At 59.5% G+C, this 14171-nt stretch overlaps 1 protein-coding gene across 9 annotated transcripts in view; it reads left to right on the plus strand.

Annotated features, from left to right (window-relative positions):
• Positions 1–14171, plus strand: part of ELN (elastin) — a 30705-nt gene that overhangs the window by 14923 nt on the left and 1611 nt on the right. For 4 of the 9 annotated variants that reach the window (XM_058712119.1, XM_058712118.1, XM_058712121.1 and 1 more), the window contains 20 exons: positions 142–183; positions 593–652; positions 944–991; positions 2549–2638; positions 2722–2781; positions 3353–3532; positions 4491–4544; positions 5081–5209; positions 5400–5462; positions 5835–5921; positions 7014–7070; positions 8080–8163; positions 8247–8306; positions 8843–8968; positions 9628–9666; positions 11089–11142; positions 11496–11555; positions 11811–11888; positions 12488–12526; positions 13170–13214. In XM_058712119.1, coding sequence (XP_058568102.1) covers positions 142–183; positions 593–652; positions 944–991; positions 2549–2638; positions 2722–2781; positions 3353–3532; positions 4491–4544; positions 5081–5209; positions 5400–5462; positions 5835–5921; positions 7014–7070; positions 8080–8163; positions 8247–8306; positions 8843–8968; positions 9628–9666; positions 11089–11142; positions 11496–11555; positions 11811–11888; positions 12488–12526; positions 13170–13214 — 1455 coding nt within the window. The remainder of the gene's footprint in view (positions 1–141; positions 184–592; positions 653–943; positions 992–2548; positions 2639–2721; positions 2782–3352; positions 3533–4490; positions 4545–5080; positions 5210–5399; positions 5463–5834; positions 5922–7013; positions 7071–8079; positions 8164–8246; positions 8307–8842; positions 8969–9627; positions 9667–11088; positions 11143–11495; positions 11556–11810; positions 11889–12487; positions 12527–13169; positions 13215–14171) is intronic. The other 5 variants (XM_058712120.1, XM_058712122.1, XM_058712116.1 and 2 more) reach the window with 3 other exon arrangements.

The following is a 14171-nucleotide window of genomic DNA, read 5'->3' on the forward strand; positions in this document are numbered from 1 at the left end:
GCGCAGCTCAGGACCTTTGGTGCGCGTAGGGAGGTCTCAGGCCTCAGTACCTGTGGGGGTAGGTCCGTCTACCCAGGCAGTGGGGGCCCAGCACAGGACTGCCATGGAGCAGCCCCTAAGCCCACCCTGCCCTCTCTTCAGGTGGCTACGGACTGCCCTACAGCACTGGGAAACTGCCCTATGGTGAGTAAGACCCTCCTAAACGGATGGGCTTGTAGTCTTTCCAGCCGCAGGGTCTTAGCAAGGACCTATTCCACTAGGAGAGCAGCCACCTGGGGATGGAACAAAGTCTTGGAAAGGGAATTCCCTAACAAGGGAACACAGATCTTGGACTCAGGCAGCCTGGTTCTCAATTCTGGTCCTCACACTTAGCCCCAGGCCTTGGGTAAACCAGTTTCTTCCCTGAGCCTCAGTATTTTCATCTGTAAAACGGGAAGAAGCATCCCACACGCATTTGAATCTGTTTTAACTCTGGCTGGGAGTGATAGGGTGGAGACTCCGGGCAGCCTGACCCCTGAAGGGCAGGGCAGGGCAGGGAGGGCAGCCACGGTGAGATCTGTACAGATGCCCACTGAGCCTCTCTGTTTCACAGGCTATGGGCCAGGAGGAGTGGCTGGTGCTGCGGGCAAGGCTGGGTACCCAACAGGGACAGGTAAGGAATCTCACCCAACTGTCAGCTCAAGGGACACTAGTCACCCAGGCTCCGGAGCCGCAGGGCTGGCCAGGGTCTCTCGAGAGTGCAGGCCAGCCCACCGTGCATCCAGACCCCAGTCTGAGCCTGGAGAAGATTCTCAGGTGGGGGCAGTTCCATCAGCCTCTGCTTGCTGTGAAATCCCTCACCCACACCCACCCATGAAAGGATTGGCTCTCGTGGGGCTGGAACAGGTGGGCTCAGAGACACAAGGGCAGTTTTCAGAGTCTCTCTCTCCTTCCCCTTCCCTAGGGGTTGGCCCCCAGGCTGCAGCAGCGGCAGCTAAAGCAGCTAAGTATGGTGAGTGCCCCTGCCAGCCCCCAGCCCCCAGCCGTCCAGCCCCCCAGCCCTATTATCACTGGGAGCCTGCCTCACAGAGAGCAAACAAAGGCAGCCTCTGACCCACCATTTATCCAGTGTTTTCAATATCATCCATTCTCCCATCCATCCATCCATCCATCCATCCATCAATCCTTCCTTCTTTCCATCACTCCATCCTTCCATCTATCCATTCTTCCTTCCATCCCTTCATCCATCCATTATCCATTCATCCCTCCTTCCATCTATCCATTCCTCCTCCCATCTACCCATCAATCCTTCCTTCTTCCCATCCCTTCATCCATCCACCCACCCACCCACCCATCCATCCATCCATCCATCCCCCATCTGTCTCCCCTCCATTCCTCACTCCATCCCTCCCTCCTTCATCTATCCATCCCTCCCTGTCTCCACCAATCCCTTCCTTCTCCCATCCCTCCATCCTGCATCTCTCCATCCATCCACCCATCCATCCATCCCTCCTCTCCCCTTCTCTCCCTCCCTCCATCTATTTCAGAGACCAGGGTCAACTAAGAGCCCTGCTGGAAAATGCAGGCACTGTGGTGGGAGTCAAGAAGAGGGAGACATTATATCTACCTGGGGAAAATCAGGAAGGCTTCTCAGGGAAAATCATGTGTGATTCTGGAGTTTACCATGTGGTGAATATAGGAAGGAGAAGCCCAGGCAGAGGGGATGGGTTTCTATGGTGGTTGGAATGATCATTTTGGGTGGTGCATACTTGAGCATTTAAACAATGTTGTTGTTCACTATCAAGTTAATGTGTGCTATACAACGTCCAACCCGCTCAAGTCAGTGATGCTTTGACTGGCCAAGTTGGCAAGGCCTTCCCTGCGCCCGTGTAGTGGGCAGAGTGAACATCTATGCCCCTGCCCCAGATCATCCCCCAGTTCAGAATCAGTCTACTGGGACTGAAGCCCTTGGCTTCATCTCTAGTTCCCGGGGGAGCCCTTCCTGTACCGAGATGGGACAGAGGACATCTCCCCACTGGCCCAAGGTGGGAGGATGGGGGGGAGGGGCAGAGTACTGAGCGGGAGGCCTGCTCCCTGGAGGCCCCGCAGGCCCTCCCTCTAGGCCCCCAAGGCTGGAGGGGATGGCTGGAATGTGGGAGCAGGAGAGTGGGACAGAGGGGGGCTGCCAGAGCCAGGCAGCCAGGCGCTTGGATTACAAACTTGGCCGAGGCTTTGGAACACAGGGAGAGGAAGCCTTGAACATTCCTACAGGGGCCCCTCTGGCCCGGGGAGCGGCCGCTTGTGGTTTCTCAGTATGTGGCAGTGATCAGGATGGGATTTGTCTGAAAACATACAAGTCCCTTAATGAGCGTGTTGAAATGGACACTTTGGGGGTGAGTCAAGGAACAGTCGGGTGGGGGCCTTCTCCAGCAGGCCCATCCGGAGATGCCTGGGCCTCGTTCCCAGTGGAGATTGTGCTGGTTAAAATGCCGGCATCCAAGGAGCCTTCCTGCCGGGGCCTCCCGGGGGCGGGGCCCTGGGAGCCACATCACTGTCCCCATCCCGGCAGGTGCTGGAGGAGCCGGGGTTCTCCCTGGTGTTGGAGGTGGCGGCATTCCTGGTGCGGCCGGCGCAATTCCTGGGATTGGAGGCATCGCAGGTAGCGTCTGTACCGCTGGGGGGTGGGGGTGTCCTTGAGAGGGTCCCCGGGAAAGGGCCTCACCCTCTGTGACTGTCTCTCAGGGGCAGGGACTCCTGCTGCTGCTGCTGCTGCTAAAGCCGCCGCTAAGGCAGCTAAATTCGGTGAGTGCCCTGAGCAGGCCCGGGGCCCCAGCCTGCCCCCAGACCCTCCATCTGCATGGGCCTTGCACAGCCCAGCCCTACAAGACCTCCATCCATCTATGGCAGCCTCTATCCCCCACCCCCGCCCCCGCCCCAAACATGCGATGTCCCTACCTCCTTGCCTTTGCCTGTTCTGGCCACTCTGCCCAGAAGGCCATTACTTTCCACTGATTGGCCCAGCTGGTGGCGGGTGAGGGGGCTCCCACGGAGCCTCTGGCTTCTCCCTTCCTACCTTCAGGGCTGCCCGCACCTGCCGCACCCACTGCCTGGGCGCCCAGCGGAGAGACCTGACTTTACTTTAGACACAGATCGGGCTCTTCCCGTCCACCGATCCAAACCCGCAGAGCTCTGTGCAGGTTCCGTCTGCCTCCCCTTCTCTCCGATGGGTTGGATCCACGCAGGGGCAAGGCCAGCCTGCCTGGGATCTGCACTCAGGACCTGCCTCTCCCACAGATCACCAGAGCCATGCCCTTGGGGGCCCTCTGAGATTCCCACAGGGTCCGGCCAGGAAAACAATCTTTTCCTCCCACAGGAGCTGCCGGAGGTGTGGTGCCTGGTGGGCCAGGCTTTGTCCCGGGAGTTGGAGTCCCAGGTGTTGGGGTCCCAGGTGTTGGCGTTCCAGGTGTTGGGGTCCCAGGTGTTGGCGTTCCAGGTGTTGGAGTTCCAGGTGTTGGGGTCCCAGGTGTTGGAGTCCCAGGTGTTGGAGTCCCAGGTACTGGGGGCCCGGGGAATTGTGGGTTGGCTAGGTGAGCTGGGCTGTGTGTGCGTGCATATGCGCGCGGGTAAGAGAGAAATATTGAAACTGTTGCTAAGACTTTCAGATTCCCCCTAATACCTCACGCATCTATCCTCTCCTCTTCATACGACTGCCCATGCCTCACCTTCTCCTCCTTGGGCTGTAACAACCTCCTAATTAGTCACTGTCGGCATCATCTTCTCTAATTCATCCTCTGGCTGTCAGTGTGCTCCTGGAGGCAGTGGCCATTTCTTTTTCATCTCTGTGTTCCCAGCCCTTAGCTGAATAAGTGCTCAGTAAATGGTGGGTAAGTGGATGGATGGATGGATGGATGGATGAATGGATGGATGGACATGGGTATGTAGGTGAATGGCAAGTGAGTAGGTGAGTAGACAAGTTGATGGATGAGGGAATGGGTAGATGAAGGGACAGAACAAGGATATGTAGATATATGGATGACTAGACACATGGGTAAAATGATGGATGGATAGATGACGCAGGGATGGAAGGACAGATGGAAGGGCAGATGGGGCCCTTTGATAAGTGGCTAGAAAGATGGATGGCTGGATAGATGGGTGCCTGGATCATGCATGATGGGTGGATAAGCACATGGTTCAGTGAGCGAATGACTAGATGGGTGTGTGGAAGGCAAATGCAAAATGAATGATTGGATGGATAGATGAATGGCCAGATAGGCAGATGAGTGAATAAGTGGGTGGATAGGTAGGTGCACAGAGGGACAGAGAGATAAGTCGTTGAGCGGGTGGACTGAAGTCCAAGGATAGCCAAACAAATGGACAGACATGTGGGTAGGTCGATGGGTGGATGAATGGGTGGTTAAGTAGACAGATGGTCAGAGGAGTAAATGCGGATATGCATGGGTGAACGGATAGGTAGAACTTTGAGTCATTTGTGTCCCCCTTGGCCTCTCCAGGAGCTGTGTCACCAGCTGCAGCCGCTAAAGCAGCCGCCAAAGCAGCCAAATACGGTGAGCGCTGTGTGGCTAGCTCTGCCCCCATCCTGTTCTGGCCAGAGAAGGGGAGTGACTTACCCAAGGCCACATCACAAGCCACTGACAAGAGCTGGGACTTGGAACTGTTGGGCCCCAGGGCAATGTCTCCTCTGGTCGTCTCCCACCACGAGGCCATGGGGCTGAGTGATGGGAGAGTCCCAGTACGGCCTTCCCAGTGGAGACCACGTCCCTGAGCCTCCCTGCCCTGGCCGGGGCCCTCTCAGAGGAGCCCAAGCCTGACTGGGGATACGGGACCTGCCCACAATCTCTCTATAGCCGACAAAGGGGCCCTTCAGAGAAGACAGTGGTTGGAGAGTAGAGGGGGCAGGGTGTCCGTAAATGCTCCCCGCAGGAGGCTGGCAGGAGGCCCGTGCATTCTATGGTTTCCGGTCCTTCATTCATCAGACTTGGGAGAGGTTTGCATCGTCTTTCCGGCTGACCGGCACCCCCCAGAGCCCTCCCCAGCCTCCCTCACTGAGATGCTTTTCCACCCAACTGTCTTCCCTCTGCAGGGGCCAGAGCGGGAGTGGGAGTTGGAGGCATTCCCACTTTCGGGATCGGCGCCGGGGGCTTTCCTGGTTACGGTGTCGGAGCTGGAGTGGGCGCTGTCCCTGGAGCTGTCCCTGGAGCTGACCTTTCCGGTGAGCCTTAGTTCCATCTGGGGAAACTTCTCTTGTAGGGCTGGCGGGGGGGGGGGGGGGAGGCAGGGGGGCGCAAGGGAGCGTAGATTGGGCTTCAACACGCGCGAGGACGGCCTCCAGCAACTTTGGGTATGAGCACTGCTCGCCCAGCCCCACTGAGATGCCCCAAATTTTCTCTCTTTCCTTGCAGCAGCCGCTGCCCAGGCAGCAGCCGCAGCTCAGGCAGCAGCAGCCGCCAAGGCAGCCAAGTACGGTAAGTGCCCCTGCCCTGCCTGTCCCCACACCCAGGGCGGTGCCCTCCCCTCCTGCTCACCCCAGCCCTGCTCTCCCTGGGGCCCAGGCTCCAAGCTCAGAGCAGTTCTCCAGCGAGAGGGCAGAGCAACCCCACCCTCAGGCCCCTGGGGCTGAATGGCCTGGGTCAAGGTCAGGAGTCCCCTGACCCCATCTTCTGAAGCCACTCTGACCTCTTCTGCCCTTTTCAGTTGCTCACCACTATGGTTATCAGCCCCGCTTCTCAGCTGTACCCCACATCAGCCAGGTGGAGGTGCCCATGCAGCCATTCTGTTCCCCACGCCACCGTCTCCCCTTCCCTCTCCCAGGAGCCTGACGCTCTTTGCCCTTCCAGGTGCTGGAGGGGTCGGAGGCTTGGGCGGGCTGGTGCCAGGCATCGGAGACGGAGTAGCAGGCGTGCCAGGCGTAGGAGGGGTGCCAGGTGAGCTGCGTCCCCAACCCAGAGGAGGGGTGGCTTTGTCTCACGAAAGGAGCCCTGGAGTTGACCGGGTCAAGTACATCACTTTACAGATGGCAAGACTTCACGGAGCCCAGGGGTGGGGAGGGGAGAGGGCAAATTCCCCTTTGGAGGGAAGACCCTCCAGGGGACCCCAGCTTGCCGGGGTGGGGGGGGCTCGGGAAGTCAGCCGTCATCCAGCTAGATGGCCGAGCTGTGCTCTGCCAGGGCTGGATGGCCTCCTTCACTCCAGGGGCCTTTCTGGTTCCTGATCAGGCGGGAAGGTCTATACCACCGTTGGGCTCACATCCTCGGTGGCTTTTCCCCACCAGATTTCTCTTCTGTGTGCCTTCTTTCCGGGAGAAAATTTCCCTTCTGAGTTTCCCCCTAAGAAATGGGCTGTTTCCTCCCATTTGGGATACGGGCACTGTTAGGAATTTCTCTTTTTTTTCTTCTTCTTCTTCTTTTTTTTTTTTTTTTTTTAAACGTTTTTTATTTATTTTTGGGACAGAGAGAGACAGAGCATGAACGGGGGAGGGGCAGAGAGAGAGGGAGACACAGAATCGGAAACAGGCTCCAGGCTCCGAGCCATCAGCCCAGAGCCTGACGCGGGGCTCGAACTCACGGACCGCGAGATCGTGACCTGGCTGAAGTTGGACGCTTAACCGACTGCGCCACCCAGGCGCCCCTCTTCTTCTTCTTTTTTTTAAAATAAACACCACCATCAGCAGAAAAGCTGCACAAGCGTTCTAGAGGATGAGAGGGTCTGTGCTTCAATTCATCAGCTTTGGGCTCTGGTCTGCCATAGCCAGAGCTAAAATGTCACAGTCCCGGGGCCGCTTCCCAGGGAAGGGACGTGCCTAGGTTGACTAGTGGGCCATCCTCGGAGTGGGACGCAGGCCGACTCCATGTGCTTCCCTCTCTGTCTGCAGGGGCAAGGAGGCAGCGTGGGGAGGGTCTGTTGGGGGAGGGGACATTTCCCTATGGGTGGTCTTTCCAAAATCGGGGAAGGGGAAAGGAGGATGTGGGGAGGGGTGCCAGGGACTGCCCCCTGATCTCTGTTCTTCACCCCTCCAGGAGTGGGGACCCCGGCCGCCGCAGCCGCCAAAGCCGCTGCCAAAGCCGCCCAGTTTGGTAAGTGTCCCCCCCCAACCCCCCATTCTGGAGCACGGCTCTCTCATGTTCCCTGTTCTAGGGCCTGGCGGCACCACTCCCCCCAAGGAGGCAAGTCCCCTCGGACTGTCACATCCTGGGCTTTCTCACAATCGTTGGCTTATCTGACCACTTTTAGGGGTGTGGGTGAAGTCCTGATCAGGAAAGCAAAGTGAGAGCGGGCCCTGGTGAGCCCTCCAGGACCGGGCTCCCCATCCTTCCCAAAGCCCTCGCCGCCTCCGAGTCCAGCTGGGGCCTGCCCCCCTCGGCACCTCACGCTGGGCTCACTGGACTCCCATCTCCTTGAGCTATGGCCAGTATTTCTGGCTCCCTGACCAGCACCTTCCTGAATATGCCAAACGACAGCAGCCCTTCTAGATTCCCATCTGTAAGCCAGGCCCTGGGCCAGGGTGGGGGCAAAGAGGCAATTTGGGGACCTGCAGATATCAAGGTTCAGACCACGCAACTCAGCACTGTCTAGGCCAGAGAACATCTCAACGTCGGGGCTGCTGACCCCCAAACTCACATATGACATACAACCCCTTTTATACAAAGCTGCTGTTTGCAGAGGCAATCCTTACACCGACTGCGAAGTTGGTACTACTGTTCCCCTTTTACCAATGTGGAAACTGAGGTTCTGAGAGCTTAAGAGACACGTCCACATTCACACAGCCAAACGGCGGAGGAGCTGAGCTGTGAGCCCGGGTCTACCTGTCTTGCAGAGTTCCCTTTACTGTGTAACCGCCTCCATCACCCCCAAAAGTCTCAAAGGGGCCCCTGTCCTCCAAAGGTTAAGAGCTCCTGATCCCACACATGTCTCATTTTAGGAACGAGGAAATTCAGGCCCATCAAGGGAAAGTAACTTGTCCGAGGTCACACAGCAAGTCTGTGTCTGGGCTGGGACAAGATCTCAAGGCTCTGGACTTCCAGCCTGCAGCTCTGTCTTCCTTGGTCAGGACTTGGTTAAGAATTAGCTCTTCCGTTCTTGCAGGTTTAGGCCCTGGAATCGGCGTGGCTCCCGGCGTGGCTCCCGGCATTGGCCCCGGCATTGGCATTGGCCCTGGTGGTGTTACAGGTGAGCTACTGAGTCAGAGGGCCTGAGGGACCTCTGAATCCTCCATGGGTGCCATCTCTGAACCCCCCTCCCTCCCCCTGCAGGAGTGGGGACCCCAGCTGCAGCCAAAGCCGCTGCTAAAGCGGCCGCCAAAGCCCAGTACCGTGAGTGCCCTACCACCTTTCTCCCCTCACCCCTGCGAGCCTGGGGCTGGCCCAGTGTGACCCAAGCCACGATATGCAGCCTCAGCACCAGAGGGGTTGGAAGCATAGACGGGGCCTGAGGGAGACCTGGGTTCAAGCCCTGGGTCCCACACTAGCGAAGCAACCTCCGAGTTTCCTGTCCTTATATGGGACACACGGGTGCCGACGGCAAATGTTGCAGATGGTTGTCAGAAGTGAGTTAATCCAAGAGGGAAGGAGCCGGTAGGGGGGCGGGGAATCAGGCTAGAAAGGACGGTGGTGTCCACAGCCACCGTCTGGCCCTGAATGCCAGACTGGGAGAGGCTGGACTTGGTGGTCAGTGGGAGTTTTAGGAAGACCATTCCTGGTAGGAGTACAGAGGGCAGGTAAAGGGCAAGGAGACCCCTGCATGGGTCTGGGCCCCACCCTTGGGGCCTGACTCGGCTTCCTGGGTGGGACACCCCCAGGGGCGCATGCTCCCTACCTGCTGCCACCGCACCCCTGCCCATCTCCCCCAGGGGCTGCAGCTGGGCTTCCTGCTGGTGTTCCTGGCTTTGGAGTTGGTGCCGGCGTTCCTGGCTTTGGAGTTGGTGCTGGCGTTCCTGGCTTTGGAGTTGGCGTTGGCGTTCCTGGCTTTGGGGCAGGTGCGGGTGAGGGGCCTTCTAGGGGCTGGGCCGAAACTGCCCCCTGAGCTCGGAGGAGGGAGACCTCTCTTCCTGGCCACACATTCCCGGGAGCCTTACTCAGGGGATCGTAGTAAATTCCCCATCAGGTCCTCCTGAGCAGTCAGAGACGACTAGGGTAACAGATGGGGGGCAGGCCAGGCAAAGGGAGTGCCCCCAGGCTGCTAGATTTCAGAGTTTCTGTCTGCTCAGTAGAGGAGTGATGGGGTTCCGAAGTGAAAAGGAGCCCACAACCCAGGAAAGGAGGGTGGAGGTCCCTGGGGTCAGCGGGCATGAGTGGGCCAGTCTGGCTCCCATTCAGCAGTGCACTGTGGCAAGAGGGCCACTAGGACCTCCAGTTCTTCACCTAGCCCCTGCTCTGCGTCCAGCCTCAGGCAGATCACACTGGAAGAAGGAGGCACAGTTCAGCCTCCAAGCAGCCCCAGACCAGACTGGCAGTGGCACGGTTAGATCCCGGAGCTCTGTACCTGTCAGGGTGAGCTCCTGGCCGGGAGTCTCTGTTCCAGGGCTTTGAGACGAACGATGAAGGCTGATGAAGTCAGGGAGGGCTGCCTGGAGGAGGCAGAACTTCTGGGCACAGAGCTCAGCTGCTGACCAGCCCTCTTTTCCTTTTTCCCCAGTGCCTGGATCCCTGGCTGCCGCTAAAGCAGCCAAATATGGTGAGTGCGCCCTGCCCACTGCCCACCCCCCCTGGGTGGCTTGCTTGCCGCCCTATCAGCCCTGAGAACACCTGGTCACCCCTCCCTCCTCCACGGGGCCAGGGCCCGGGGCCCGGAGCTTGCAGCGCACGGCTGGGATGGTCAGGGTGGAAAAAGGCAGTTTCTAGGACACATTAATGATGGTTCAGTAGACCTGGCTCCTGCCCCCTAAATGCCTATCATGCTTCCAGCTCCGGGACGACTTGAAACGCCCCTCACATTTCCAAACCCCCTCCTCCTCCCCACCCCCCCCCCCCCCCGCCACCGGTGGCGGTTCCTTGATGAGGACCATGGTCCCTAAGGCCCTTCTGGCCCTGACAGTTTCATGGGACCCGAGGCCAGGGGCCCCGCCTACTGTCGGCCGGGCAGCTCCTGCCTCCTCTCCAGCACAGCCAGGACACCTCGTCTAGGCTCACCTCCCGCCTGCCTCGCTGTCAGCATGACTGTGCCTGCCACGAGCCTGGAGGACGTGGCAGCCCGCCTGGACAGACCCACATTGTCTGTGGCCCCCGCATTCCTGGCCTCCTAGGAGCCGGACTCGGCCTCTGCCAGGGAACCGCCAACCGGCCCCGGCCAGTCCGCTTGGGGCCCGTTTCCACTTCGGAAAATCCCGGCTTCCTTGGCCCCCACCCCACCCCCCACGGGCCTGGTGGCCCACAGGCCCCTCTCCTGTTCCTTGCCGGCTGCTGGCCTGCCTGAGCCTAACAGACGTTGCCAGGGAAACAAAGCAGTTAAGGGCGCTGGCTCCCATTTCTTGCCCGCGGAAACTTGAGGACGCCGCGTAGCCTCTGCCGGGCCTCAATTTTCTCATCTGCACAATGGGGACGATAATAGTGCCTGCCTGCCCTGTCGCAATGAATAATAAGCAGGCCACCGCATGCAAAGCACAGAGAACCGTGACTGTTGCGTAAGGCGTTACCTGGCCATACGCAGCAGCTCCGTACTGGACGGAGGTTCAGAACTCAGAGTACGTCTGCTCCCCAAACACCTGTAGTGTGAGCGGGGTAAGGATCATCATCCCTGTTAGGGAGATGGGGCTCTGGGGGTCAGAGAGGCGACAGCTATAGTGAGAAAGCAGAATTTGAACACAGGATCGGCAGGACCCGAGACGCGTCTTCTGCCCTCCGCAGCTCGTAGCCACCGCTGTGGCCACCTGTGGCTCCCAACACCAGCTGTCTGGGAAGGAGACAAAATGGGTGGGCCAAGGCTCAAAGGGGTCCCCCCCTTGCCCGATTGGTCAGGACAGAGCCAGGACCCATACCGAGGCTCCTTCCGCTGGGTCACGTGACTTTGGCCACCCGTCTGCTCTGCCTAGCATCCCCGGGGCAGGGAGACCTCGTCCTGCAGAAATTGGGGTGCTGACTTTCCATCATCTCTCCACAGGAGCTGCAGGGGTGGGGGCTCTTGGCGGAGTAGGTGTCCCAGGCGGTGTGGTAGGTGAGTCAAAAGCCCAGGACAGGTGGGACGCCTGGGTGGCTCAGTCGGTTAAGTGTCCGACTTTGGCTCAGGTCATGATCTCACCGTTTGCGAGTTCGAGCCCCGCGTCAGGCTCTGTGCCGACAGCTTAGAGCCTGGAGGCTGCTTCGAATTCTGTGTCTCCCTCTCTCTCTGCTCTTCCCCCGCTCACGCTCTGTCTCTCTCTCTCTCTCTCTCTCTCTCTCCTTCAAAACTAAATAGAAACATTAAAAAATAAATAAATAAATAAATAAATAAAGCCCAGGAAAGGCTGGGCAGGGAGGAATGCTGACCAGTGGAGCGTCCCTCACTCTGAGCTCCTCCTGTGTCCCCAGGAGCCGGACCTGCTGCCTCAGCTGCTGCTGCCAAAGCAGCTGCCAAAGCTGCCCAGTTTGGTGAGTGCTGATTGGAGGTGGGGGTGGCCCCCAGGCCCTGGGGTTTGGGGCGGGGAGGCCTCTGACTGTGCACCATGGAGCACATAGTCCCTGACCCGCCCCCAGGGCCCTCAGAGGCATCGTCTCCCCAGGGCCCAGCCCTTCGAGGCCCCAGGAGCTCAGGCTCCACGTGGGTCCAAGGATGAGAACCCCACTGTCTGCAGACAGACCAGCTATTCCCACCATCGGGATTTGAACACGCGGCTCTCTCCACAGGCCTCGGGGGAGCCGGAGCCCTGGGAGTTGGGGGGCTCGGAGCTGGCGGAGCCATCCCAGGGGTTGGGGGCTTTGGAGGTGAGTGGCTACTCTGGAATCAGAGCGTTCATGGGTCGCACGCGCGCGTGTGTGTGTGTGTGTGTGTGTGTGTGTGTATGAGAGAGAGACACGCAGAGACTGACCTTCTTTCCCACCCCACGCACCTGCCTCAGGCTGGCCTGCAGCATTTGGGGGACCTTCAGCAAACACCCTCTTGCAGTTGGGCGCCCCCTCCCCTCCCTCTCTTCCATCAGCCTCCCAGACCACTTTAAGTGGGAGTACATCAAGACAATGATGGTTGTGCCCATTTTCCAGAGAAGGAAAGCAAAGTCAGGAGGGAATTTTTTTTTCCCCAAAATCTCTGCCACCGTGGCGGGCCTCGTGTTGACATTTCCCTCTTCCGTGGGTCATCCGTTGTGTCCCCCTATCCGAGCCGGCCTGAATCTCGTCCTGCGTGCTCCAGCCTGGACACACAGGAAGAGCTTACTAAAGACTTTTGGGAAGAGGGATGGATGAGGGAGGGCGGCAGGGCGGATGAGTCGGCGGGCAGATGGTAAGCGGGGCGGGCAGGTCAGGAGGGAACATGACTCGGGGAGGGCCCTGCTGTTCCTGAGCCCACATACCCCGTGTCTCCCCAGGTGTGTCCCCAGCTGCAGCTGCTAAAGCGGCCAAATATGGTGAGTTTCTTCTCCTGCCCTCCCGTCTGCCCAGGTGTGAGGTTGCTTCGCACCCCACCCCACCCCTGTCCCCTGTCCCCACCCCAACTCAGGCCTCAGTCCTGCTCACAATAGCCCTGAAGGCCTGTTCTTGCCCCCAGAACCCAGAGAGGGTGCTCGGCACCCCTTAAATCGTGTGTGGTCCTAACCCCTGTCCACCTGCAGGTGCCACTGGCCTTGGAGGTGTCCTAGGGGCCACCAGGCCATTCCCAGTTGGAGGCAGGGGCCATCCATCTCTCTGTGAAATCCTCAGCTCTGCCCAGGGCCTAGAGGAGGCCTGTCTGGATAGCGGCCGGGGGACAAAGACACGGTGGGGGGTCGGGGGGCGGGGGGGGAGAGAGAGAGAGAGAGAGAGAGAGGGAGGATAGTCCAGGAAAGGGAACATCCTGGGCAAAGGGGCAGGCCTCAGGGTCAGGGGGTACACTGTGGGTGACAGACACCAGGCTGATGAGCTGGGGCTACGGGGCTGGAGACAGGTTTGTAAAGAAAGCTGCTCAGCCAGTGAGGGGCACGCAGGGGGAGGGGGTGGTCCTGGGCAGAGAGGCAGTAGGCCAAGCAGCCGGAGCAGGGCCTGCCCTACACCAACCTCAAACCCCTCCCACAGGAGTTGCGGCAAGACCGGGCTTTGGACTGTCTCCCATTTACCCAGGTACACCCAGCCTCCCTGTCCCCGGGCCCCTTCCTGTCAACTCCCCCACGCCATCTGCTCAGAAGGGCCAGGCCCGGGGGGCAGACCCATGACCTCCATCACACGAAACAGGGCCTCCCCTCAGTCCTCTCCACCTCCCTTGCAAGGGCCAGGGAGCATCAGCTTTTCCAAAGCCCCGTGTCCCAGATGAGGCAAACTGAGGTTCAGACAGTGGGAGGGACTCGCCCAAGGTCACACACCGAGGGAGGCAGAGCCCCGGGCTCCTGACACCCAGGCTCAGAACTTGGCCCTCTCGGGTGGGGCCCACACTGTCCGGAAAGGCTTGGCAGGCCCCCCGGAAGCAGACATACCCACAGCCCCTCTCCCTGCCCCACAGGTGGTGGAGCTGGGGGCCTGGGAATTGGCGGTGAGTCTGCAATAAGGAGGAGCCCCGCTTCAGGCGGGGCCCTAGTTACTTTCATGGAGTCGGGGTACAATGCTATGGTGGCCACGGCCTCGGGCTGGCCCTCTGATGCCAAGAAAATTCAGCCCTGGGATGTAAGAATGGGGGCAGTGATCCCATTCCTGGGGCTCCCAGCCTGGCATTTGATGGGACACCAGGAGGGAGACAGAGACCTGGCCAACCCCCCACTCCCACCCCACCCCGTCTCTGGTGTAACTGGAGAGACGGACAAGGTCCCAGAGAAAAGGAAAGGAAGTGTGTAAGGGGAGAAACAAGGCCCGTTCAAGTAGATGGTCAGGGAGGCCAAAGCCCAGGGCATGTTAGATGGGGCAGTCAGCATGGCCAGGGTCTGGCTCAGGGCGGGGGCGCCCTCCTAGCTGCTCAGACCTCCACAGGTGGGATGCCATCCACAAGGAGCATAACTGGACAGCACAGGTCAGGCTGGTGGGACTGAAGGGCAGGCTGGGGGCAGGAAGGCCTTCAGAACCTCCTGAGACAGGGTGGAGGCCTGGTAC

Source organism: Neofelis nebulosa, chromosome 18 (assembly GCF_028018385.1).
Source record: "Neofelis nebulosa isolate mNeoNeb1 chromosome 18, mNeoNeb1.pri, whole genome shotgun sequence".
Classification (NCBI taxonomy): Eukaryota; Metazoa; Chordata; class Mammalia; order Carnivora; family Felidae; genus Neofelis; species Neofelis nebulosa.